Below are 27,806 nucleotides of genomic sequence, written 5' to 3'. Positions count from 1 at the left end.
TACTGATCTACTGGTTATTTTTAATAATACTATTCCCTCGATTCAATAGTTTGTCAAAAAATCCAATAGTTTGTCAAAAATAAAGGGGTTATTCCGGGGTAATAGTAAAAAAAAATAAGGAATTTTTTCAAAAAACCCCTCCCCAAAATAAAACTAAGTATTGATATCAAAAATTCTATATTTTAGATACTATTAAACCCCAAACCCTAAATGCTAACTACTATCAAATCATAAAATTTTATTTTTTAGCTACTCATAAACATATAAAAAAAAATTATAGTTAAAAACAATAAAAAAAAGAGTAAAAGTCGGTCGATTGAGTCTTAAGTTCTTAATCTTCTCCCTTGCTTGGACTTCCTATGATTGATCTTTGATAATATATGAATATAGACTAAAACACATAATTTTGATTTGCATTAAAAACAATTTAAAAGAACTCTTTAAAACAAGAAAAATTAGGTTTTTATAACTTACTTGATCTGGTTTCCGGTGGTAACTATAATTGTTGTGTACACAGAATGGTTATTGCAAGATTGAAAGGGGCCTGGGTGGGGGGGGGCCAATGTTATCTTGGTATACAATAAATTTCCCTCATGTGAAGTTATATGCTACATCTTCTTGTATGAGAACAAAAGGGAAACATCTCTACACTAGCAAAATTTTATCAAAATGCAAAATTTTTCGTTTGATTGGGACACATATACATGTGTAAAAAAATTTATTTTTAAACTCAGATTATAAATTTGAGTATGATGACGACGAACTAATGACCTATTCCGTGTCAGTTAAAAATGACAATATCACAGGCACATCACATCATCAAGATTGTAAAATGTAAATCATGCAACCTCATAAATTTATTTGTTTGAATTTGCAAATTTACATAATTGTTTGTATAATAATGGAAAGAAGATGCTACAATGAATTTGGAAACCTATCTATAGTAGCCAAAACATTTTAAACAATATTTTTCTGTTTATTTTGATATTCATGTTGGATGCATCTGGTCGCAACAGCACTTCAAAAAATGGAAAATTGTCTGTGTCACATCAAAAAATATTTACTTACTAGTACAAATAAGATTGAAATCAATTAGACTTGCCATATTTTATTAAGAATTTGACAGTTTCCTTTTTTCTTTACAAATTTCAAAATCTCATCACTGAAACAAAAGCCCTAAAATCGAACAAACCCTAACCCCTCTCTTCTCTCTGTGTTCCTACTCGATCCGCCACCATTAATCCCCAATGAAGAAGAGAAGTCGGGAGCCCAAACCCTTAATTCCAGCTCTCGCCGCCGCCACTGGCCCCACCCTCATCAAGCACTTGGCCTCGTGCAGCACCTCCGTCAGATCTCAATCTCTGCGTCTGCTTCAGTCATGGCTCGCCGCCCAATCGCAGCAGCTCTCCGACTCCGACGTCAAGAAGCTCTGGAAAGGCCTCTTTTACTGCCTCTGGCACGCCGACAAGACCCCCAATCAGGTTGCCCTAATCGATCGTCTCATTTCTCTCTTCCATTCGCTGCAGCCCGCCGTTTCATTGGAGTTTTTCCGCGGGTTTCTGGTCACGCTTCGCCGGGAATGGCCCGGAATTGACCGGCTGCGGTTGGATAAGTTCTACTTGCTCATACGCCGTTTTGTTAAAGCCTTGTTTGGTTTGATGAGGTTGAGGAAGTGGGATTTGGGTGTTTGAGGGAATATTTTGGGGTTCTTGAGAGTGATGCTTTGTTGGCGGATGATAACTTGCAGGGGAATGGGGTGAATTATCATCTGGCGTCTGTGTTTTTGGAGGAATTAGCGGCTCTTGGATTTCGGTGCAGAAGGAGGTGGTTGATGTGATTTTGGGGCCATTTTTGCGGTTTTGATGAGGGGAACTGATAAGATTTTGTTAGGGAAGGTGAAGAGTAACCTATTTGATGAGCTGGTAAAGGCGGGAACTGAACTTTTGTCGAAGAAGAAGTTGGGGGAGGGTTGCGATGAAAGCAAAGGGACTGCTTTGTTGGGTGTGGTTGCTTTGAAGATGTGTTTGTCTGGGAAACTTTATGAGGTTACTTGTCTGTCGATTGCATTCAGGGAAATAGGAAGGTTGTATTGGGGCTGCATGAGCAGTTTTGAAGCTGGAGAAGGAATTAGAATCATCTGGTATTGAAATTTGTATACCTGAATACAACGAAGATGATGATACAGAGGTTCCCCAGTTGATACCTGTTGATTTTGAGGATAATGTGGACGGAGGGTCTCAGGAAGGAACTACTGAGGATGTGGTTTGTGATGATCAGTTGGATAATGAAATGGAGAAGAAGAAGAGGAAGAGTAAGAAGGCTAAAAAGGGGAAAGATGGGGATGATAAGAAAAAGAAGAAAAAGAAACGAAAGGGTGTTGAGAATAAATTATCTGATGAAGCTGAACAAAATGGTGATTTGATTAGTGGCTCTGAGAATATGGAATTGGATAGTGGTTGGGCGATATTCTAAGCAATTGCATGGAGAATGAGTTGAATGAAACCGTGATACTGAATCTTCAGAAACAGTTTGAGAAAGTTGCTGCGGAAATGGATCCTGAAAGTGGTGATGATTCAGATTCATCCCCTGTTCCTGCAATTGCTAAGAAACCTAGTAAGAGAGCAAAGAGGGCAAAGGTGGAACACGAACAGGAGCTTGGTGATGTGAACACTAATGAAACTGCAGATAGTGGAGATCATGCTGATGGAAAGAGTGCGGAGAAGAGTTGCAAGAAGGTTAGGTTTTCCATGAAGAACAACTTGGTTTGGAAGCCACAGACTCCTCTGCCTCCGGAGAGTCTAAGGTTACCTCCATCAGTTACTCCTAGGGGTAGTGCATTGAAGAAGGGGTGCCCCCAGGACCCGTTGTGGAGATGCCACCTGCCAAGAAAAAGGCCAAGAAGAAGAAAGCTCAAAATAGATTGAAGGCGAGGCCATCAACCATGATCAAGAAGCGGAAGAGGGTGCAACCCAAATCAAGCTGATGGTGTTGCAGGTCGGGAGGATTATGTTCTTCAAGTGATTATTGCAATTTTGTTGATTTATTTGATTTGACAATTTTGGTTATTCAAATGCATTCTACTGGTTGATTTAAGTGATGGTATTGAAGATAAACTCCTAACTTATAATGACTATTTGCGTGCTCACCTCTGTTGTATTAGACTATTAAGTTCGTTGCACTAACAGTTGATCTTATAAGAACTCATAGCTTGCTTCCAGCATTACTGCTTCCATTCAATTTTTAGGTAATGGAGTATATACTTGGTTGATGTGCATTTTCTTGGTTGTATTCGATGTAAACATAACTGTTCTCAATGTTCATGAGCATGTTGCCGAATGATCAAAATGTTTACATGAAAAGTTTGTAATCAGAATAAGTATATCCATTGAGCCAATGTAAGGCGAAGGTCTTGAAATTGTTGTCGTCAATGCCTATCTTACCTACTCAGTCATCTTAACTTTGTAAACAACTTTCTTGAAATTTGTCATTTCTGCAGATTATTGTGACCAGCCTGTCTAACTTATGGGATTTCCATTCAGAGCTTCGCCCAGGAACTGAAATAGGAAAAAAAGATGATAAAATACCTAGTGTTTCAAGAAAACAGTGCCAAAACTATTTTAGAAGATGTATATGTTCTACTTGCTTTATATCACTTTGTTGGTTGATGACTGTATAACCTGTTGAGTTTAATACGAGTTTGGGTGAAAGTGAAATGCCTTTATTAACATGGAACGAAGAGTATTTCTGTAGTGCAATCTTAAATTTTCCAGCTGTGCTGAAAAGATATAGAATTTGTAGAGCACAAAAGTTATGATCATATCACAAGAAGCCAAGCTCTTATGTATCAAAATACTTTAATTCAATAATGGCTACTTTCAATGAAGAATGATGTCTAAGATATTTTCTAAAATTCAAAGAATAAAGCATCAATAAAAAATTCCCATGCTCATAATCCTTTGAAGCTCTTTATGTCTCTCTATGTCTCAGTGCCAAAGCTTCGAACAAAATCCAGCCGGGATTGTCAAACACCTCTTATTCGAAACCATATCAGAGAAAGAATCAACAAGCTGCCCGCAAGAGACTCGGGATCTTCAACAAACGTATCGATGAATACCTTCACAACGCGTGCCTCCTGTGGCGTTGCTCTCAGGCTGTACCATGTCAAGAATTTCTGGCGAAACCCCATCTCAATATGGCCCTCGCGCTCCAGCCAACGGATCACCTTCACGTAGTACTCAAAGTCCTTGTCTCCTATGCCACTGCATTCCTCATCTCTCCTCTCACCATTCCTTTTCCTTGATGTGCTCCCTGCTTGAGGCTCCGTGTCCCTCTCACCTCTCGTTTTGATGTCTTTCCAGCCAAATTTAGGCCAGCTGCCTCTGCCAGTGTCCTCTTTTGCATTCTCAAACCTGCAGGGAGTGATGGGCAGGCCGGCTTCCGAGCTGGGGACACATTCTAGGCCAGTCCGAGGAGGGGTGTTAGACCCATTGTCAGTGCTCGTGTCCTCAGCCATTTGCACATTTGAAGACTCCTTGTTGCTTTCTTTCACCAATGTGCCTGCCTCTTGTAGGCTGCAGCTGGTCTTTACCATACTGCACTCCTCGTGCAGCAGAGATATTATATCCCCAGCCATCGTCGTTGCCTCCTTCTGGCTCTGATCCGAGACGTTGCTGCAAGGGACAGTATTGTTTGTCTCGTCTTCAACAGAAGAGGGATTAGACAGACTGCTGCAGTTGGTGGTCACTGGGCTCTCACTCCTTTCCACTTCCAAGATTTTAGACTTTGGCACCTCGTCTTGAGTCTGAAACCGAAGTTCACAGAAGCCTGCCTCTTGATCCGTGTCAAGGGCAACAACCTTGAGAACATACTTCGTTGCAGAAGCTAGACCGGAAAGCAAGAACTTAGTGTTTGGTTTAAACAATCTGCAAGTAGGCTCTACAGGATAGTCCGCATCATCAGCTTTCCGATGCCACAAGGTGTATCCATCGACATCTCCCATATCTGAATCGTCCGGATTCAGAATCACCATGAGAGATGAAGCACGGATATCAGCGAACCTGACAAATTCTGGGCCAAGTACATAGCAACCTACTTTGTATAACCATGCATCAGATGGCAACTTGAAAGTATATGGGGGGGGGGGGGGGGAGAGAGAGGGAGAGAGAGAAAGTACCAGAAGACATATCAGAAGCTCTGTTAGACAGCATGAAGTCTAGAGACTCCAAAGCTGAAGCACAAAGTCTCTGAATTTCTGGGCCAGATGATAGCCGGTTCACAATCCCTCGAGCCTTCTTCACAGGTAGACCGGTTAGAGGGCCTACATCTTCTTCGAGCTTTTGCACTGCTTCGTCAATGATGCTGGATAGGTGCTGATAGTGTTTGGTACCAGCAAGAATCTTCTGGCTCAAGGAGAGCCTATAGCACAGTATGTCAACACGCCTCGTATCCCTTGCCAGTACCAGTTGCTTTCTCCAAGAACTGCATAATTTCTTCTTTGGTTTTAGAACTGTTACTCATAAACTAACCCACAAATTCAATTAAAACAGAGAACAGATGCCACGGAAGTTCATAAACGAAGATGCAGATGCCTTGTGAAAACCACAAGCAGACTACTCTTGGAGGAAAGATGACACTGCAAACGATTCTCAGGTAATATTGATATTATAGTGCTGCGTATTCAATCACATAGCACATACCAGCCAACCAAGAAAACGAATAAGAAGCAAGACTATACATTTACCTGAGCAAATCATTCACCTTTCCGCAAGATACACAACAGAAGCTCCCATCGAGCCCCTTATCCTGCCTATCCTGTGAGATGCCAGAACTCTCATGCCGTAAGGCGCATTCAAGATGGCACGACATGCCACAGGACAGACCACGAAATGGAGGGTCGCGTTGCAAATCAACCACAGGCTGGGGTCCTTGTTGTCATCATACTGATGACAAATGCAGCATGAACACCTCTTCAGAAGACATCATTGTGATTCATTTAGCATTTGCAGTCCCAGGCTCCTGTGATATCTTTTCACGCACGATTTTCATAAGATTCTCTATTAGTTTCGACTTTGTTAATCCGGTGTACTTCCTTTCTTTCCCGAGCTCTACACAGAGGACCTGCAGTATCTCTTGGCGGCTCCACGCCTGAAACATTTCGGATGCACCCTCTGCCTCTGGCCACTTCGAAACTTCATAGATTAGCTGTCTCTTCTGCTCCATACTTAAACTTCCTGCAGTTTGGTGAATGAAATATCAATGCTGGAGCCCCAAAGCAATAAGAGATAACTAGAAATTGATAATGAAAGACAATAAAAAAGTCAACCACTAAGTGCATCTGCTTTTCAGTCTCTTAATCTATTATCTATACATGAAATGTCTGACAACAGAAAACACAAGACGAAGATCAAAGAATGAAGGAACCGTAGAGTAATCAACAAGAAAGGCCCAAAGTTTATTCCTTGTGTTGCTCATTGAGACTATATACAATGTACTGTACCACATTTGCTTGATTCTCCAACACACCTCTCTTTCCAGATCCACCAAACATCACCACAGTATCGTGTTTACATGGATGTGAAGTCAAAGGATTCCAAATAGAGGGCAACAAACAATTAAGAAATTGATTATTCGAATACTAAAAGTTAGTACAAAATCATACCACAAGTAGTTTAGAAGCACCAAACCTCCATCTTTGACTATGCAATGCACCTCCACAAACTAAAAGTAGGTAACATAATATTTTAAGCAGAAAAGCATCAACTTGTCAAGTAGGAATCCAAGATTTATTCATCGATCTCAGTTAATCTAGCACACTCCAAAATAAAAATAAAAAACAGTGAAAAAATAACAGCTGGAAATTCGTTGGCTTCTTCATCTTCATCACCGATCACTTTCCGTTCTTATTATAAGCAACCTTGGAATTATTGAGAGATGGTGATAAAAGCCAAACACACACACGCAGTAGGTATAATTCATAAATATGTATTAGTTACATTATCTGACAATCAACGGGCAAGCTAATAATAGAAAAAAAAAAAAAAAAAAAAAAAAAAAAAAAAGAAAAAAAAAAAAAAAAGCAATAATGGAGTGCGTGATGTAGCATGCCTCTCTCTCTCTCTCAAGAAAAAATCGGAAATTCATGAAAACATTTATTCACGGTTGAAATCAGAGTGATGGAACAGATCGGCGGAGAATTGAATGGCTCATTATCTGTAATTATAGAGCAAAGTAGGCTTGGCATAAAAAGTATCGAAAATGCAAAGTGAAGCAATAGCGAATGAAGGGAGAGGAGGAAGAAGAGAAGGATCTATACCTTCCAAAGCAGAAGGCTCCATAGATATAGGCGTATAGCTTAGTTGTTGTTCAACAACACATTCCAAATCCTGAAAACAAAATCGTAGCAAACAAACTCGTGGATACGTTTACGCTCACGCAGCAATGCACAGGCCCCACTCGTAGAGAGAGAGAGAGAGAGAGAGAGGGAGATTGCAATTACCAAGGAAAGGAGAAAAAATGAAGAAAAGATGGGCTGTTAATGGGCTTTTAGCACCGAAACATCATTTATTGTAAGACTAATTTTGTATGCTGCAGAAAGAGAGAGAGAATCAGAGTCAGATAAATGGGAAGATGGAGAAGAGAGAGAGAAAAAGTGAGGTAAAAAATACTGAAATACTAATAATACGACAGGCTAAGCTAAGCAACAGAGGAAAAAAGCGGCTGACTGTATAAATTGGATTTCCCAATAATTATTTTTCTTATTTTACATTAGTATTTCATGCATAGAAAGTGTTGCTCAATATTATTTTCGAAGCAATGGGATTGAATGATTGAACAATTTCATTATAAACGAGTTGACCTAATTCTACGCGTATATATGAAGCTCAAATAAGTACTCTATAAAATAGTAGTAATGAATTTCAACACATATAATACTCATTAATAGGAATATTGGTATTAAAAACCATAAACAATGGATAAATTATGAGTAGTATTTTTATAATAAAATGGACTTACAGTAAATTATTAGAAGTGTAAGTACAATTTTTCCAACCAGGTTCAAATAGAAAAAATTTCGGCAACTTTTGATGCTACGTGGCTAACTGCGAAATCTATGTGGCTTAATATGAATTATACATGAAATATCGTCTTTTCGATCATAATTCTTGAGTTCGAAAGTCAATGTTATAGATATTCGAAACGTGTTCTATTGAGATAAGTATAAGTTTGTTTTTTAGGAAAAGATAAGTAGATTTTTTGAATGGCAAGCAAAACTACAATAGTTCATAATTTAGTAGAAAAATATTCTCTACTGTTTCTTGGTAAATTTCCAATCCTCGTAGCAAACACAAGCCACCAAATTACATCCGAATTTTCCTTTTGATTGTCTTTAAATTTAAGTTTACCAAACATCAACTAGATTTCAATTAATAGTAGTTACCTATATCATGTATTGCGATTTAAGAGAAATTAAGCTTGAATATTTATTAACCAGAGTTGCACATATTAATTGACATGGCCTCACTATTTGGAGCGTGCCACAAATGTTGCAATGATTTTTATTTTAGTTTTGTTTTTAGTGACTTTGCAATTATTTTGTTATGGTAATTCAATAGCACTTTATTTCTTATGTTATCTACAATTAATGGTGTGGGGGCAATTTATATTTGTTATCGAACTGTACTATTCAATCGGCTTAAGCATGGTTGACATGTCAATATGGAGGGTTTTTCCATTTCTCCATCCAAAATCTTGATGGGAAATTTTAAGCTATTTGACCTCATCGTATTTTTTACACTACTATATATGCATATTAAATTATGACATAGTTATTGATCCAATAATTTTATATAAGGTCTCAGACTTTGATAATCCCGTATTTGAAAATTAAAATCCACTCATAACTGATGCTTTTCACACACCTTTTCACATTTTTTTCATCTCACACACACGCACACACAGTGAATACAAAATTATAAAGTAGGAGTATATTATGTCACATAATTTTATTTTTGACATACACCCATTGGTTACTTTCAAAATTACTCGCAATATATCATATTATCAGTTAAATAATATAATATGTTATTATTTCAAAAATTCTTTTATATTATTCATCATCTATATTAAATTTCGTTACAAAATTCTCTAGTAATTATGGATATGTGAAAATATGAAAAAAATATTAAATACTACTCCATGTTAATATTCAAGGAATATTGTTATTAATAGTTAAAGAAGCGATATTGCCTTTTTCCAAACAATGTTAGCTCTTTCAAAACTACTGTACTATTTAAAACAGCCATTATATTTTATATGTATTTACAATTTCGATCACTCGTTATCTAATTAATCTATCATTATAATTCTACTGTCTATGTTGCAGCTTCTAGCAACGTCGACACCAAAAATACACGCACACAAATATTTCTCAATATTATCTACTATTCACAATGGACATGTGAAATTGAAGACCGATGATTTCTCAATATTTCATACTCCACATGCATTTTTGTTAGTTAGTGCATAAAAACGTGACACGTCACACAAATAAGTTTCTAATTCGTCATCGAGTTTCATTACTTATCCTCATTCTGGATACAAATAATTAACATCAGTGTTGACAAATAAATCACTAGTCGGCGCCCAATCACAACCTTTTGTCTTTAATTATTATAATTGTGTTGTATTTCCTGTGGTGTTTAAATCCATGATGATCCATCAATCATACCTCGGTAAGTTTGCTTGCATTGCAATGCATGTGTCCTCGCTTCTTTTCCTGCAATATCTTGTAAAATATTTCCAACTTATATTTATTTATCTTTTAAAATAGAAGAAAATATATGCGTCTCATATTTAGTTTCCTGCAATCTCGGACGTTGGCATAATATTTATGTGCATGGACAAAAAGTACTCGATTTGTCCATAAAAATATATTTTATTTAGCATTTTGAGATATATGTGATCTAAAGTATTCCATTATTTATTTATTTTTCTCTATTTTAGATAAGTGCACCACTATCATTCAATTAATTTATTATCTCATATTCTATTATAAATTCATTATATAAAAGTGTAGTCCACATTCAACTAACTCATTTCGTCATTTTTCTTCATAATTAAAGACAAACAATTTCTTAAAGTTTCCAGGTCATGAATATGACTAGAAATAATGGACGGAGGAATACTCGCGTACGTGTTAATTGAGTTATATTCAAGATTCATTGACATATGTTTCTTGAGTACTCCGTATTTTTTTGGGACAATGAAAATAATACGTTTGATATCTTTAATTTTATTTAAGTTCATGCTTTACCTATTTACTCACTCTAATTTTATTATCTTTTATTTTATTTCCTCTTCATTTAATTATTAAATTAATATTGATTTTTATTACTAGTTTTTATGCAAATATATATACTTTGGTTAGACACTTTTCATTTTGGATGAGTTAATTCATCGGTTTGGTTTGACATTATGGCAACCTTGGTAATAAACAATAATTCCATTTGCACTCTCAAGCTCCTACTCCATTTTAATAAATTTTTGGTTGATTAAGTGTTTTTATAATTTTTTATTTTATTAATTTCTTATATTGTACTAATGTATTTTAGTTTAAAGCCTAGTTGGTTGAAGGGAAAGTAAAGTTGATGAGGAAAATGAATCCTGGAATATGATTCCTAGTAACTTTACTTTCCGTGTTTAAAAAATATCAAGATTTTAAATTTATATTTAATTTAAACATCAAACTAAAAACATACTTATTATTTTTTATTTATAAAAAAGAATAATAATATAAAATTCTTAATAAACTATTAATTATAAATTATAATAATTATATTATTATATTTATTATTACAATAGATAGTTTAAATATGAATTATCTATCATAATATAAAATAATACATATAATCATAGTTTTGAAATATTATACTCATTTATTATAATAATAATAATAATAACAATAATAATAATAATAATAATAATAATTAGTGTCGAACGGTATCCGCGGTATCCGCACCCGATTTTGCGAAGTACCCAAACCCGAAAAATCCAAATTTTACCTACCCGAACCCGACCCGCAAGGCTAAACAGGTATCCGAATACCCGCATCGGATACCCAAACCCGCAGCTGCGGGTACCCGCACCCGTTGAGTGCATGTTGACTGCAATGAACCACTACAATATTTATATAGATTTTGTCTAATTAATTCTCTCATACATGACCGATGTGGGATTAGCATTGTGGGAGTCATATTCATTCCATACAAGTTCACGTTAATATTTAATTAAATATTGATAAAACTTTAGCTTTACTTATTTTCTTATTTCTTATTTCAATATGAATTAATTAATTAATATATGGACAAATAATGGTGTAAATAATTTCTTTATTTCTTTATGGGAGTATTTCTTATTTCAATATGAATGAATGAATGAATTAATTAACATATGAACAAATAATGGTGTAAATAATTTCTTTATTTTAGCACTATACTCCAGTAATCATAATTCCAAGTAGAAACCCTTTAATAAAAATAATTGTAAATATTCTATGCAAAGGAAATTTCATTAAAATATTGCCAAATAGATATATATATATATATATATATATATATATATTGCAAATTTTAAAGCTTAATAAGAAATATTCTTAATTAATTTGGTTTACTATGCCGAATTTTTTTTATTTATTTCATAATTCACATTAATGTTGGTTGATTGCTTTTATGATTTTTATCACAAAAATATGTATACGTATATGTATATATGTATGTAATCATAGAAGTGAACAATTGTTTGTGGTTAGAAAATTAAACCATCAATTTTTCTCGAAACGTTTTGTTTATAATCATCTCTTCCAATGAGTTTCATATTTGCATGAATTTTCAGTTGTCCCACATCGGAGATGGAATGGATGATTGTTTGAGTTTGTGTATTATAAGTATTATAGGGTGAGTGAATGCTAGACAATTGTGTAAATAAAAGGTACAAACATTAATGAAGTCGAGTATTGGGGTTATTCGGGTATACCGCTAACGGGTATACCCGATATCCGATATTTTCATGCATACAGTACCCAAAACCCCTGAACCCGTACCGATTTTTTCGGTAGCGGATATCCAAATCTGGTAGTCGGGTTCGGGATTACTCGATACCGCTACCCGTTTTGGGCACCCAAATAATAATATTTCCTTTATCCCGGGTAATTCGTGTCATTTGACCGGAACGGTTTAAGAATTATAAATAAAAGGAGATAAAAAGTAGGAATTGGCACCCACTTTATATATTATTTTTTAATAAAATGGGTAGGGAAAGAAATTAGTTAATCTAGGTCATACCCAAAAAGGGAAAAGTGAAGTGGAACAAATTATGTGGGAGTTTTTAAAATTGTAATGAAAAGTGAGTTAAAAAGTTAGTGGAATTGGGTCCTCCTTTATATATTAGTTTTATAATAAAATGTGGGTAGGAATGAGTTAGTGGAATATGAGGTCCTTTCCAAAATTGGTAAAAGTGAAGTGGGGCGGTTTAAATGGAAAATTGGACAATTATCCGGACGAGAGTAATAATTAGTATTATAATTATAATTATAATATTTAAGGATGTTATAAGTGAATAAATTTAATAAATGAAAATTACACTATAACTTTATTGATTTAATTATTAATTTATAAAAATAATAACTATTATTTATCATACATTTTATATTATATAATTATATTTTAAATATTTTATAAATTATTAATTATTATTATGGATTATTATAAAATAAGTTATAATTATGATAATTTTAATCATAGTTATTTATTTTCAAAATTAAGTAGTATGATTTATATTTTATATTATTTTTAAAACATTCTAAATAATAATAATAATAATAATAATAACTATACTATATTACATTATATATGTAAGAATCCTAAACTGAAAAAGAATAACTAAGAAAAGCTAAGATTAACCCTGGAAAATTGTACTAATTTTCCCTTTGTTCTCCAATTTGATTTTTTTTCCATTGATTAAAAACCTAAAACAAACACAAAATTTAAAATTTAAGGATACGATTCTTTCCGATTAATCCCAAAAAAAAATGCCTAAGAGGTTTATATTTTTTTATATAGTGGGATCTTTATTTAAAAAACTTCACTTGGGTCGGTTAATTAAATTTAATTTCTTTCTTTGATTTATTTTTAAATTCTTCAATTACAATAAAAATCATTGAAAAATAAAAAAATTTATTGATATTGCTCGCTATCAACTTATAAACTGTTTCTTTTTCAATGATTTTTGAAACAATATTCCAACTGAATTAAATTTAAAATAAATAATAAAGGAAAAAATTATTAAATAACAAAAGAAAAGTAATTCTAAAGTCTGTTAGATAAAAACCCAACCAAATTAAAAATAAAAATATCAAAATCTCTTAGATCAAAATACATTAATATAGGGTCCTATTTGAACAAAAAATTATAAAGGAACTCAATTTTGAACGGGGTATGGATCATATTTGGGGAGAAGGAAGAGTGTAGATAGATTTAAATTTAATACTAGTAGAAATTATGTATTTATGTTATATATATGTTGATACTACTACTCGATATAGAGTTTACATATTGTGTAGTAACATGGTATGATTTTTCTATATGGTAGGAAATCAATTTATTCAATCGATACAAATCAATTTTATACTGATATTATTTTGTTTTCTTTTATTTAATGATTCCGATCTTCATTCCTTTTCTAACATTTCCCTCAAATCAATGACGTATCTCCAAAACTTAAATTTGCATAGAATGTTAAAGGTGAAAATGATGATAAATGCTTGGTTATGATTTTGGGACTGGCTTTATCAGGTATTGGTGCTGAAATTTTAAAATGCTACGTGATAACTGGAAAATAAGTTGCTTAGAATTTTAAAGCTAATTTTGTCCAGTATTATTGATACTCTAGCATGGTTTCGCCAACACATATATTATAAATATAATTAAAAATAAAATAAATGGACTTTAAAATAACTGTTTGAACCTTTAATGATAAATACCATATGAAAAATAAATTTCCATCTTCTGAAATCAGCGAAAATGAGAATTATTTAAGGGCTTCGATCCTCTTCAGTGAATAGAAACAAAAATACGACCATATACTGCTTTTTCCTTTCTGGTTTTATTTTTATTTCCTTTTTACGGTTTTATTTTTTATAATTTAAGTAAGAGACAATAGTATTCTGTATGTCACTTTACAACAGAGGTGGACAGGAGTATACCAAAAAAGGCTTTTAAGAATCACTAAATATATTCACTGGTTAATTGAATTTCTGTTAAATTTTAATTTATTTATAATTCTTTCTGTGCTAGTGAATGTGCTATTTAATGGAGTAATATCGCGTAAATTTTTTAAATATATCAAATTACTGTACTTAAATCTTTATAATGTTACAGTTGAAGTACACGCAATAAATAATTCAGAATAAAAAAACAGTAGAAACATAAAATTTTTCAAAAGACAATGAAAATCAAGAGAAATATGAAAAAAAATCATGTCTAATTCCTGCAAAATTACACCACAATTTATTGTGCAAGGCTTGATCGAAACTCCAAATAATTTTAGATTTGAATGAACAAAATCAATAGATATACAGATCAAATTGTATATTTAAAAATTAATTTTATGATCGAGATGACTCCATAGATCTATACTTTAATCGGCATTAGTTGGCCAAGTTCCATAAAAACATAATTTTTTTATAGATATTGATTCCAAATGTATAAGTATACTGTAGAATCCCAAAATGATAAAATACAATGAAATGAAAAATACTATCCTAATTAAATGAAAAACAATTCAATATATAAAAAAGTAAGTAATTAATTTTTTATCTATGTTTCTGGCATTGTAATACGCCAAATTATATACTTTGGGCGTAGAGTTTGAAGGGTTACAAATTCGTTTTACAAAAAGACGAATACAAAATTTAATTATTTAACCAAAAATGTGTTAAAATTGATAAGAACTTAATATATAAAACTGAAATAGAATGGAACGATTAAATATACAAATTGTATGACGATGAGCTGTGAGCGTGTGTGTATTCGGCTTTGGAGAGGATTAACGAAGACCAATTTAGTTATGTACAGGGAAAAATTGTAGTACTACTTTATCTTTTATATAGACGTTTTAGTGAAGAAAAATGAAGGTAGTGGACTTCTTTTATTTCTTTATTTCTCAATAAATTTAATTATGAATATATATTGATCCACACTACTTGAATGAAATTACATGATTTCATGAAGTACTTATCATTTCTAACTAAACTACACTAAATTTTGATTAAACAATACGAGTACTATTAATTAAAATTAAGTCTACAAAAATACATTTTAGTCCACATAAAGTATTACTTTTACATTCTAGTCCACATAAAATAGAAAAAAAATTGGGAAAATATATTTTCATTTTTTAATTTTATATCATTTTATGGCTCAAAAATATAAAATGTATAATTTTCAATTAGTTTTAATACATTAATGTATACTCCTATCATACTTGAATATTTCAATGATAGTTTTTTACATTTTTTTGTAACAAAAGGTATTATTTTATTAGTTGTAATTTTATGTAAAAACTGAAAGCTACAGATAATAAACATATGCTAAAAAGTTTCCTTATCGCAATTTTTATTGTAAATATTATTAAACCACTACACTTACGTATATCAGAAACAATAATTTTTAAAAAAAATAAATATTGAATTTAATTAAGTGTTAGTATATAAATGAAATATGTCTTATTCTAATTAACATATTTACTAAAATAAAAATATAATTATTTTTACGTTAGTATGTTTTACTTTATCCTTATCTACTAAAAAAAAAAAAATATATATAAAATACTATGCCAATGGGAAATGTTTATATAATATAGTGAGAAGGGAGAAGCACATTTTTTAAAATTGTACACAAGATATGAGTTTTTATTTCTGTTGAATTATTTATAATTTGTAGAAGTATTCATTTAAGTGAATGTGAATAGCAAGGTTGTTAATACTAATTTAAGTAAGTAGACAGTATGTAGTAGTCATTCTGTAACACTTTCGTACAACAGAGAAATAGTAACATATGGAGTATATTAAAAGTGCTTTTAAGAAACCTATTTTAAATATATTCCTTGTAAAATTTAATTTCTTATTATACTCCTACTTACTGTAACAGAGAATAGAAGCTAGTTTAATGGAGTAATATTGCTAGTAATTTTTAAATATATCAAAGTAGTATACTTAAATTAAAAATAAAAAATCGATATACTAATAAAAAAAAATATATAGTATTTGTGCAAATAAATAAATAATTGACGAATTTAAGTTTAGAGTAGTACAGCATATAAAAAATGGAGTAAAGTATATTAATTAAATACGGAGTAAGAAAAAAGAGCAAGAATACGGGGTCGTATTTGAGGGTGAATTTTTTGGTGTCAATAAACTCCATTGAATAGCTAAAGCAGCTCTCATTCCATCTGTGGAAAACAGAGTCGCTCCCGACGACGTATCCCTATTATCTCTCCTAAATCGCCTAAACCGAGAGACTCTGAATTTATACTCCCACCACTCCATAATTAGAGATTTTTAATTCTTTGATTTTGTAATTTGATTGCATTTGTTTTGGTTGATTACGGAAATATAGTTCGGGAAAAACATGGACCTCGTCGCCGCTCGATTTCGTAGCGGCGATCTTAAATGGCGATACTGAGGGTGTGGCCGCGATGGTGCTCACTACTTCCGTCGCGGTGCTCACAGGCTGCATCGTGCTGCTTGCCTGCCGCCGCACCGCCGGATCGGCCGGGAAGAAGCAGCTGCCGCCGCCTAAGCTGGTCGTGCCCAAGCCGGAGGAAGCAGACGACGACAAGACCAAAGTTTCCGTCTTCTTCGGCACCAGACTGGCACAGCTGAAGGTTTTGCAAAGTAGGAAAATCGTGCATATTTTTTTGGATTTTAACTTTTATTTTGTGGATTTTTGCTGCATGATGTAAACGCTTTTCTATTGCCGGCAACTTTAACTGGTGCTACTTTTGGGAAACACTTAGATTTACTTTTGCCGGGCCCAATGATTATTTTAGTGTTGTGTTGTGGCATTTGTGGAGGAAGCCAAAGCTAGATATCCACAGGCAAAGTTTAAAAGTTATTGACTTGGTATGCTCTTGTTTTACTTTTCTATCTCCTATTTTTTTATTTCCTTGTTCTAGTAGTGCAGAATTCTGGTCTTGACTTTTTTGGATGGTGATAGGATGATTACGCTGCCGATGAAGACGAGTACGAGGAGAAGTTGAAGAAGGAGAGTTTAGCATTCTTCTTCCTCGCCTCGTAGGTTCCCTTAATATTTTAACTTGATTGCACAGTGACGGAAAACGTTAGGATCTCTTCTGTAAATTGTGATTTAAGTATTAATTTACTTGAGGTTTGGCTGGCTGCAGATATGGAGGCGGTGAGCCTACTGACAATCCCGGGAGGTTTTACAAATGGTTTACTGGGGTAGAGCGTCTTAGCAGTGAAGGATGGATTCACTTTCACGATACAATGTTGTATTGGGATTGATGTTGAGCATTGTTGTTGCAGTTAAAAGATAGGGAGGACTGGCTTAAATCTTCAGTATGGAGTGTTTGGTCTTGGGAATAGACAATCGGCATTTCAACAAGGTATATAACTGCTAGTGGCCAACATTTGTTCAGTTGCTAGTGTCGACCATCCTTAAGTTGTACAATCATGTATATGATGGACTTTTTATTTTTCGCTCTTTAATTGTTATTGACAGATTGCGATAGTGGTAGATGACCTTATCACGAGGCAAGGTATTCTGATTCTGAGAATGTTTTTTCATTTGGATAGTTAATGGTATAATATTTTTTATCATGCGAGACACTCGATTAACATTCATGACAATCTCAATTGGTAGATTTATCTCCTGCAAACTATGTTTGGCATTGTTAAGTATATTGAAGCGCTGTATTCCGTTTTTTTACATATTTTAAAAAGTGAAATATTGCCTGAATTCAGGAGGAAAGAAGCTTGTCCCAGTAGGCCTTGGAGATGATGATCAATGCATAGAAGATGACTTTACTGCATGGTAATTAGATCATATAAATTGTTGGAATGATTGGACCTGGACATCATTATGCATGTGTACGCATGTGTGTGTTTAAGATTCTTTGCTGATACAGGCGTGAATTAGTGTGGTCTGGTTGGATAAACTGCTCCACAATGAGGATGATGCAACGGTTTCCACTCCATACACCGCTGTGGTTTTGCAGTATCGTGTTGTGCTCCATGACAAACCAGATGAATCAGTTACGGATAATGGCTCACCAAATGGTTATGCCAATGGTAACACTGTTTATGATGCTCAACATCCCTGCAGGTACTTAAAGTTTGCTTCTGTTGTCTTTTCAAAATTTTCTGCTGTAATTTAAGGATTTTTCTTCTAATATCGTTTTGCATCTTTGTTCGTTAAGGGCAAATGTTGCTGTAAAGAAAGTTTGGAGTTTGACATATCAGGCACAGGACTTGTGTAAGTTTATACTACTATATTTGTTTAGTCTATACGATATTACGTTGCATATTGTAATTTCTTTTTTGGGATCAACTTGACTTTTAACTTAGTTCAAGATGAGGTAGTTTAATATTTCTTACGTACTTATTTATTCCACAGTTATGAAACAGGGGACCATGTTGGTGTCTACTGTGAGAATTTGCTTGAGAATGTCGAGGAAGCAGAAAAATTACTAAACCTGTCTCCACAAACATATTTTTCAGTTCATACCGATAACGAGGATGGCACACCACTCAGTGGAAGCTCCTTGCCACCTCCATTCCGCCCTTGCACTTTGCGAACAGCGCTAACCAAATATGCAGATCTTATGAGTATGCCCAAAAAGGTATATTGGTCACCCCTTTATTGTCCTATTTGCTAATGGATTTGAATTAAGCTCAAACATACACATGTTTTTCCAGTCTGTGCTAGTTGCATTAGCAGAATATGCTTCCGACCAAAGTGAAGCTGATCGGCTCCGGTATCTTGCATCTCCCGATGGAAAGGTTTTTGAATTGTTCATTCGGTTGACTATTACCTTGTTATTCTACCTTGTAAATTTTTATGTTCCCACATTTACAGGAGGAATATGCACAGTATGTAGTTGCAAGTCAAAGAAGCCTACTTGAGGTCATGTCTGATTTCCAGTCTGCCAAGCCTCCTCTAGGTGTTTTCTTTGCAGCAGTTGCTCCTCGCCTGCAGCCCAGATTTTATTCTATCTCATCCTCCCCGAAGTGAGTTCCATTTGATATTATTTTGATATAAAAGCTCAAGGCTTGCGCTGCAGTTCTAACTATATCAGCAATAGGCCGTCTTATGAGTTATAAACTGCTCAAATGAAATGTTCCTGGACATAGCGAAATTCTTCCTTGTGTGTTCTTTTCTTTGGATAATTTGTTTTATAAGTATCATCTTAGCTTCTCACCAACTTCTCAACTATCATTCAGAATTGCACCGACTAGAGTTCATGTAACTTGTGCTCTGGTTTACGACAAAACACCAACAGGACGAATCCACAAGGGTATATGCTCTACATGGATAAAGGTATTTTATTAAAGTTAAAATCTACTTCATAAAGTATATCTTCAGCAGCAGAGATGATAATAAGAAATGGATATTAGCTCTTCAAGTTTGGTTGAAAATAACTTTATTGATGAATGATGAATCGTCGTGACATTTCTAATAGCCATTCCAATCGTAATTTGTACCACTTGTTACATGAGCATACGTTCTACTGCCTCATACCTGACAATCTACCTCTTATCAGAATGCTATGCCTTTGGAGGAAAGCAGCGATTGCAGTTGGGCACCAATCTTTATTCGGAACTCTAACTTCAAACTCCCTGCTGATCCTAAACTACCGATAATAATGGTCGGCCCTGGTACCGGTTTGGCTCCGTTTAGGGGTTTCCTTCAGGTTTGTGTGAATGCATTTTGAGCTTAAACCTGCTTTTGAGGCCTAAATTCTGATTTTTCTAACTAGTGTTGTCCGGTATTTTCTACCAATATTTCAGGAAAGGTTAGCTCTAAAGGAATCTGGAGCTGAACTTGGTCCTGCAATTTTATTTTTTGGTTGCAGGAACCGTAAACTGGTCGGTTATCTACTCGGCTATTGTTAACCTCTTGTTCTTTTCTCAAAATGTTTGCCAACTAATAATTCTTTTTTACTTTCTGCAACCCTGCAGGATTTTATTTATGAAGATGAGCTGAACAGCTTTGTCAAAGCTGGAGTGATTTCTGAGCTCATAGTTGCATTTTCACGAGAGGGACCCACCAAGGAATACGTACAGCACAGAATGTCTCAAAGGGTATGCAGTCTTCGTCAAAAAATTGTCTCAAGTTTCACCCAACAATAAAACTTCAAGAGTTAAATTTCACTAACATCTAGGTTAAATCTACTGAATAATAGGCTTCAGACGTGTGGAAAATGATCTCCGATGGAGGCTATGTATACGTCTGTGGTGATGCCAAGGGAATGGCACGTGATGTACACCGAACTCTCCACACAATTGCACAAGAACAGGTTGGTTCCTCCTGAGACTTATGGTTCTGTATTTCTTGGTTATAATGTGGTCCTTGTGTTCCGTCCCTTTCTGTGGGCCGTGAGGTTGGAACTACTTTCATATCCTCTTTATACTTAGCATTTAATACGATTACCTTTCATATTCTTGATTGTGGCAGACACGCCAATGTTGTTCTTTTCATGCATACTCGTTTTGAGGTTGTGTGATATTGACAGCTAACTTAAGGAGTCAGGACTTGTTTTGAGGTTTTTTGGCCCTTTTGAATTTCTGATTTTTTAATTTTCTTTTTGGCTGGGGCATTCAAACTTTTGCTTGGCTATAGTCTATGTGCTAAAGTCGATTCATACAACTTGTTAATTTATCACATTAAGCTCAACTTCCCAAAAAGATCACCAGTGTTAAGCTTATTCATACTTACGTACTCGGTATTACAGGGTTCTCTGAGCAGCTCTGAAGCTGAGGGCAAGGTTAAAAATCTGCAAACGACAGGAAGGTACTTGCGGGATGTCTGGTGATGAGCCCCTCGCCGTGTATGTGTTGACTCGGGTAAAGAAACAAGGTCTTCATTACAGTATTGCTAATTTCTCAACTATAAAGGGAGGTAATCTGCACAGACAACTCCTTGCCTTCAGAAGATTGTTTCTACAAATTTTGTTTTTGTATGTTCTTTTTGTTTCTATTTTTGCCTCTTTAACGATTTCTTTTTTGTTTCGTATAACTAGTAGCTATAGTACAGATGTATGATATGCGATTAATGTCGACTCGATGTTAGATATAGTAACTCTTGATGAGCCACCAAGATGGCTTAGACCAAGGTTTTCTTTTTAATCTTCATTCATGTAGTATCATTTATATTTTTGGGTTAAAATGTTATCTTTCATTTTTCTTTCTTTTTTCTTGTTGATGATTGTATTTGTAACTGCATATAGTTGAAAGGGATCAAATGAAATAAAATACTAGATTTAATATTATTCTTTTCCCATTAAATCATTTTTATTGTCACTTTTTAAATGTCTATTATGAAATGTTTTATTTCACTTTTACTAATTTTTTCAGCAACTTTAATTTACATTTGTTAATGTTAGTGACAGGTGAAAGGGACATAATTGAGACATTTAGTGATGGATAGGAGAGTTATACAGAATGCTAAGATGCATCTACTTATTTTCGAGGATGTTATTCATGGTCCCATTAAAAATAAATAAATATTTCTGCGTCAATCAATGTAATTTGGTTTTTTACTTTTTTATGAAGTAGATGAGTCGATGACCACTCTTCTGTCAACCGAAAAGTAAGTGAACCAAACTTCAAGAAAAAAAATACTAGGAGTACTACTCATCACCTAAATATTTATCTGTAATAGACGTTACAGATAAATATTTTATTATATTACTCCCTCCGTCCTACAAAAGATGTCACATTTGTGGGACGGCACGAGATTTAGGAGGTTTTGTTTTGTGTGTTAAATGGAGAGAAAAATATTTATCTGTAATAGACGTTACATTTTATTAACTCTTTTCCTTTATATTATTATATTACTCCCTCCGTCCTACAAAAGATGTCACACTTGTGGGACGGCACGAGATTTTAGGAGGTTTTGTTTTGTGTGTTAAATGGAGAGAAAAATATATAATTTTTATATTCATGTGAGAGAGAACTTTTTTCAAAAAGGAAAATGTGACATCTTTGTGGGACAAACTAAAAAGGAAAGTGTGACATCTTTTATGAGACGGAGGGAGTATATTATAAAATTAATACATAAAAATAAGATTTATATATACCTAACTTTTTCAACTTATCCTTTACATTCTTTAAAATCTTGTCAGATCAAAGAAAGATATATATTGGGAGATAGAGAGAGTAGTATATACTCCATCCGTCCTAAGTTACTTGAGTTATATTCCATTTTGAATTATCCTAAGTTACTTGAGTCATTTTTTTTAGTTAAAAACAAAACATCTAATCTCACGTACTTTATTCTTTCTTTTACTTTACTCTCTCTGATATCTCTTACTTTATTTAACCCACTAAACACAACTTACTTAGATCACGTGCCAAAAAGAAAAACCTCAAATAACGTGAGACGGAGGGAGTACCAAATTTTGGATCGAGACTATGAAATACGTTAACATAATTTGCATACTATATACTCCCACTATAATGATATGAAACAATACTCTCTCCGTTCTGTAAATTTGTCATATTTTTGACTCAACATGAGTTTTAAGAAATGTAATGAAAGTGAGTTAAAAAAGTTAGTGTAACATAAATTGTACTTTTAGTCTTGTACACTCCTTTCGTTCAATAGTAGTAGAGTCATTTTTTCATTTTGGGTGTTCGATATCAGTAGAGTCATTTCCTTTTTAGTATAATATAACACATTTTCTCACTTTTAACTTTTCCCACTCGCTTATTTTATTATCTCTACTTTTTGCTTTCTCTTGCTTTATTTTTTTGTTTAATACATTACACACTTTTTTCTTAATCTCCGTACTGGAAAGAAATGCATTCACTACTATGATAATGAAACGGAGGGAGTAATATATTAGTTTTATAATAATATTGAGTAAGCTAGTAGAATATAGGATTATTTCCAAAATTGGTATAGTGAAATGTGATAAATTGTAGGATGAAAAAAAATGGAACTAGGTAACAAATTTTCTAGGAAAGTAGATATTTCAGTATGCTGTATTGAAATCCGATAGGTATTAAAGGTTGGTCATACAAATTATGTATAAAAACAGATTAATATTTAGTCGGTATAAATTTCGGCAAGATATGCGGTATGATAATTTTTATACATAGCATCCTGTTCCTTTCAGTTCAACCCATCTGTGGTTCCATATTTCAGCATTCAGTAGCAAAAATCACTTGGTATTATGGAACTATATGCCCACCAATATTTACAAAAAAAAAAAAAAAAAAGAGAAAATTTTGCCATAATCAGAAAAGATTATTACTGCTAATATACAGTAACAGTTATCACTGTTCAACAAATCAAATAACACTTGATCAACAAGACATTTCCTTCATTTCCATAGCTACTATCAAAGTGAGAGACAGAGAGCACGACTAAGGCAAAGGGCAACACGAGCTGCGAAAGAACATGCAAATGGAACTCAAAAAACCAGAAACGAGTGTGCCGATGATCATCCCCATCTAACGATAGCAGAGCCCCATGTAAGGCCAGCTCCAAAACCAGCAGTCGCAATGGTATCACCGGCTCGGACCTTCCCGCTTCTCACAGCCTCGTCCAACGCCAATGGAATCGAGGCAGCACTCGTGTTGCCATAGTTTGCCAAATTGGATATTACTCGCTCTTGGGGAACCTCCAGGCGCGTGGCTACTGCATCGATTATTCTCTGGTTCGCCTGCATTCACCCGTTTATTAGGCCACCTACCAACTGTTCGACATGGTATAGCTATGAATGTCTCGTTTACTTGATGCGGACTACGATAAACAGATTCATACCTGATGCAGAATTAGCCAGTCTATGTCTGACACAGCAAGACCTGCCTTCTCTAGGGCCAGTTCAATCGAATGTGGAACGACACGGACAGCAAAGCGGAAGACCTCTTTACCATTCATCTCGATGAACGAGTAAGAGGAGGAGCCTTTGGGCAGGAGGCCAAGAAGTGAACCGTTTGTGCTCAACTCAGGATCTGTTTTGTCTTCCTTCATGTTGGCTTTTAAGTGCCTGAAAAACACAAGCTACGCTCATTGCGCAACTGGAAAAACACGAAATTGGTTTCTGCAAAGGGCAGGTTTCACTTACCTCTGACCTTCACCATCACTGTGCATGTCGAAAGCAAATAAACCATCTTCTTCACTATCACATGACTGCAGAAAGACGACAGCAATATCATTTTGTCGAATCGAGAGATTATTTTGAGATTGCGAGCAAGAAAGACATGCATGACACACACACCAGCCAAACCTACACAACACATGCATATCTATTAATTGGTTCGATATCAAAAGTAGAGACGTTTATCAGATAGAGACAATCGACACTCTTATATTCTATTTAGTTGCAGAAAAAGGCTTGATAATTTAACTATGGTAGTTCCACGTACATTCACAAAATAAACTTGAACTTAATTTTTACAGAGATCAAGCAAATCCCGATCTTTTGAAATAATATGAAAACAAGTAAGAATATATGAAAAAAAAAAGATAAGAATATATGAAAAAGGGATTAACCTGTAGTAGAACAGCACCAGCAGCATCACCAAACAGGATACATGATCCTCTATCTTTCCAGTCAACGTAGCGGGATAGAGCATCAGCACCAATCACAAGAACATTATTGAAGCCACCCCCTGAATTATTAATACATAAAATTTTATTCGTGTTCACAAAAACTATAGCTAACAAATAAAATTTTCGTCTCTTTCTATATTAGTAGGATTTACCTCGAATATAGCAGGAAGCTGAAACTAGGCCCAACAAGAAGCCGCTGCAGGCAGCCGTGATATCATAAGCCAGCGGATTGTTACCACAGCCAAGCGCTTTTTGAATCTGGAAATAGGTAAAAGCAGAGGAAAATCATAGACAAAAGAACAAAGAAACTTACAAAGATTTCCATAGCATGGTATATTGCTGGAAACATTACCTGAGGAGCACTCCCAAACAAGTCTTCTGGAGTTGAAGTGCACAATAGCACAAGGTCAACGTCATTGGGTTCAACCTCAGCCATCTGGAGAGCTTTCTGCGCAGCCTCTGTAGCCAGAGCTGTCAAGCTGTCTTGTCCTGAAATAGAACTCAAAAAACATAAATCTTGTTTGATAGGTAAATGTGAAATCCACAATGCACAGAATAATATGAAAGGACTTTGCAACTACAGTAGGTACACTATCTGAGTTTCAATGTCATAATGCTAAATTCATGCTAGATTGCTAATAATCCTAGGAGGCACGGATGGCATGTAAATTCCAGAATGTTCATGCTGTCTAGACTCTAGAGACCACAAAGACACCATCGAGATCATGGATCATAATATAAAAAGGTGTCTGAATCTCGCATGCTAACTTGAGACACAGCACCTCAGCCTTCAAGATTTGTTTTTAAAGCGAAAATGAATGATAAGCATAGCATCTCAGCCTTCAAGATTCAAATGAGAAAGAAAATAAAAAGCAGCTTTAGAGTAGAAGAAAGTAAATGACAGAGATCCCCTTAATCACATCAGTGTTTTATTGTCCAGCCAAATCCAATGCTGTTAGTGATTTGATCTCAATATGCATGACTTTGTACAGGAGTGATTGAGCATTAAGTGGAAACAACTCACGAGAAAGTATTCTCCGATTTCTAATTCCAGTCCGGACAGATATCCATTCATCCGAAGTATCGACAATTTCTGAGAGATTATCATTGGATATTTGAATACTTGGTATTGCAGAGCCACATCCAACTAACTTGCACCCTTTGCTGACAAGTCTTTACAAAGAAGAATCCGCAAAATACATATGAGATATCAATTGAATTTGGAATAGTGAAAAAAGACAACTACAATACCATTATGCATAGTAAATACATTTTAAACGAAAAACAATACTACAGCACATTGCACATAAAAACTAAACTCATATCCACCAAGAGAGAATATGTATATCATAATCGACACAAGCAGCACAAATCAAGATTATTCCATAATTAGCTTTCAAAAATCAGATTGGCTTCTAAACCTCTTGAGATATCGTAGAACATGTTTTCAAATTAGGCTATGGCAGCAGACACCACATAAGACCCTACAAGAATCTCTCCTTTTCTCTCCAAAAAAGTTCATCTCTTATACATATTTATCTTTGCAACATTAGTTTCTTGGGTTATTTTCAATTAAATACTAACAAAAATGATCCAGATTCGAATCAGCCAAAACACTAACCCTACCTCATTCAAAGTTAGCACCAACAACTTCTCACTAACTAGAAACCACCAAATCTCTTCACTGAAGACTCACACTTCCCAAAATCATGAAGCTAAGAATCGAAATATTTGAGCAAATAAAGAAGAATACAAACCCACAAAAAGCAAGCATCAGAAATCTAATCTTTGGAAAGAATAAACTACCTGCGCGATAGGGGTTGAGCAGGGGAAAGCTTCTCTGCGCCCTGCGCCGCACTAAAACACAATGTTCGCCTCGAAACGCCGTCGTAGAACCAAAATGCAGATCGATAAATGCCTAATGGTGGAGAAAATCTCCTCTTCAAACTGGGAACTGTTGGAGCAACCAGCCCAGATGCATTCGCCATCAATTAATTTAATACCAAAAGAATTCGAACCCAAATAATAAAATTCAAGAGAGGACGATGAATCCCAGAAAGCAAATTCACTAATCTTTCGAAGAGGAGAAAAGAACCATGTCTCTATCTGTGTATCTATATCATCACATGCAACTGCATGCTGATTCAGTCATTTTCAAGATTGAATCTTTCGACAGTGCTGAATATTGAAATAGGATTTCTGACACTTAATACAGAGTGTTCATCGCATTTTGTAAAATTACTCTTTTGCTCAACCTCGTTATCGCCTTGATTATGCTGAAATTACTACTAACTTCTACACTTCTACTTGTCTTTGTCGTGTTTGCAGTGGAAATGGAAATGACTAATATACCCTTCACTAAATCAGCAGTGGCTCTGTCGCCAAAAGTATATGCGTCACTTTATAAATCAGCAAAAGCTGAGGGACTTGTCTGCAAAAACCATCGCCAGATTCATTCATCTAATCTCCGATCTGCCGACGCAAATATCGTCGGAAAATCACCTAAATCCAGCTCCGAAGACTCCTCCGCCACTCCAATCCTCACATTTCGAATTCAAGATTCTCTCCCCGGGAAAAACCAAAACCCCAACCCCCGATTCTTAGTCTCCCCCAATCTGAACCGATCGATCCACGGATGTCGTGTTTAGCCCTAGCTCTTCAACCAGTAAATGGCCCCGACATACTTCTCCAGACTCGGGAATGGTTTCCTCCTTCCCGCGCGCTCGTGGCTCTCTCCTCCTTCCGCGGCACCCGTCACTCTTTCGCCAAGCAATCCGCCGATTCATCGGCCGATTCGCTCGGCGACGACCCGCTGGCTGCCTCATCCGGTCAGGTGATTGTCGGCGCTGAGTCTCGTTATCGAGTTGTGTACCGTCTAGTTAATTCAATTTACGTGCTAGGTGTTACTACGATTGATGATTCGCATAATAATGTGTTTGAGTGCATCCA

The 27,806-nt window shown here is 34.8% G+C and overlaps 1 protein-coding gene and 3 pseudogenes across 1 annotated transcript; 2 read left to right on the top strand and 2 right to left on the bottom strand.

The window, feature by feature from the left end:
• The first annotated feature begins 1,137 nt into the window (after positions 1-1,137).
• LOC125199734 lies at positions 1,138-3,725 on the top strand (annotated as a pseudogene).
• Positions 3,726-3,757: 32 nt separating this feature from the next.
• Positions 3,758-7,637, bottom strand: LOC125199733 (annotated as a pseudogene).
• A 9,112-nt stretch (positions 7,638-16,749) lies between these two features.
• On the top strand, positions 16,750-21,421 carry LOC125199735 (annotated as a pseudogene).
• Positions 21,422-23,525: 2,104 nt separating this feature from the next.
• Positions 23,526-27,089, bottom strand: LOC125199728 (3-oxoacyl-[acyl-carrier-protein] synthase 3 A, chloroplastic-like). The gene is made up of 8 exons (XM_048097651.1): positions 26,664-27,089; positions 25,882-26,030; positions 25,210-25,346; positions 25,010-25,115; positions 24,798-24,916; positions 24,370-24,434; positions 24,066-24,291; positions 23,526-23,964 (listed from the first exon to the last, which is right to left on the bottom strand). Exons 1-8 carry the CDS (start codon positions 26,843-26,845, stop codon positions 23,743-23,745), a joined length of 1,206 nt encoding a protein of 401 aa, XP_047953608.1. The 5' UTR covers positions 26,846-27,089; the 3' UTR covers positions 23,526-23,742.
• Positions 27,090-27,806: the final 717 nt, after the last annotated feature.

The sequence above is a fragment of the Salvia hispanica genome, unplaced genomic scaffold (assembly GCF_023119035.1).
Source record: "Salvia hispanica cultivar TCC Black 2014 unplaced genomic scaffold, UniMelb_Shisp_WGS_1.0 HiC_scaffold_650, whole genome shotgun sequence".
Classification (NCBI taxonomy): Eukaryota; Viridiplantae; Streptophyta; class Magnoliopsida; order Lamiales; family Lamiaceae; genus Salvia; species Salvia hispanica.
This window is presented reverse-complemented; position numbering and strand designations above follow the sequence as displayed.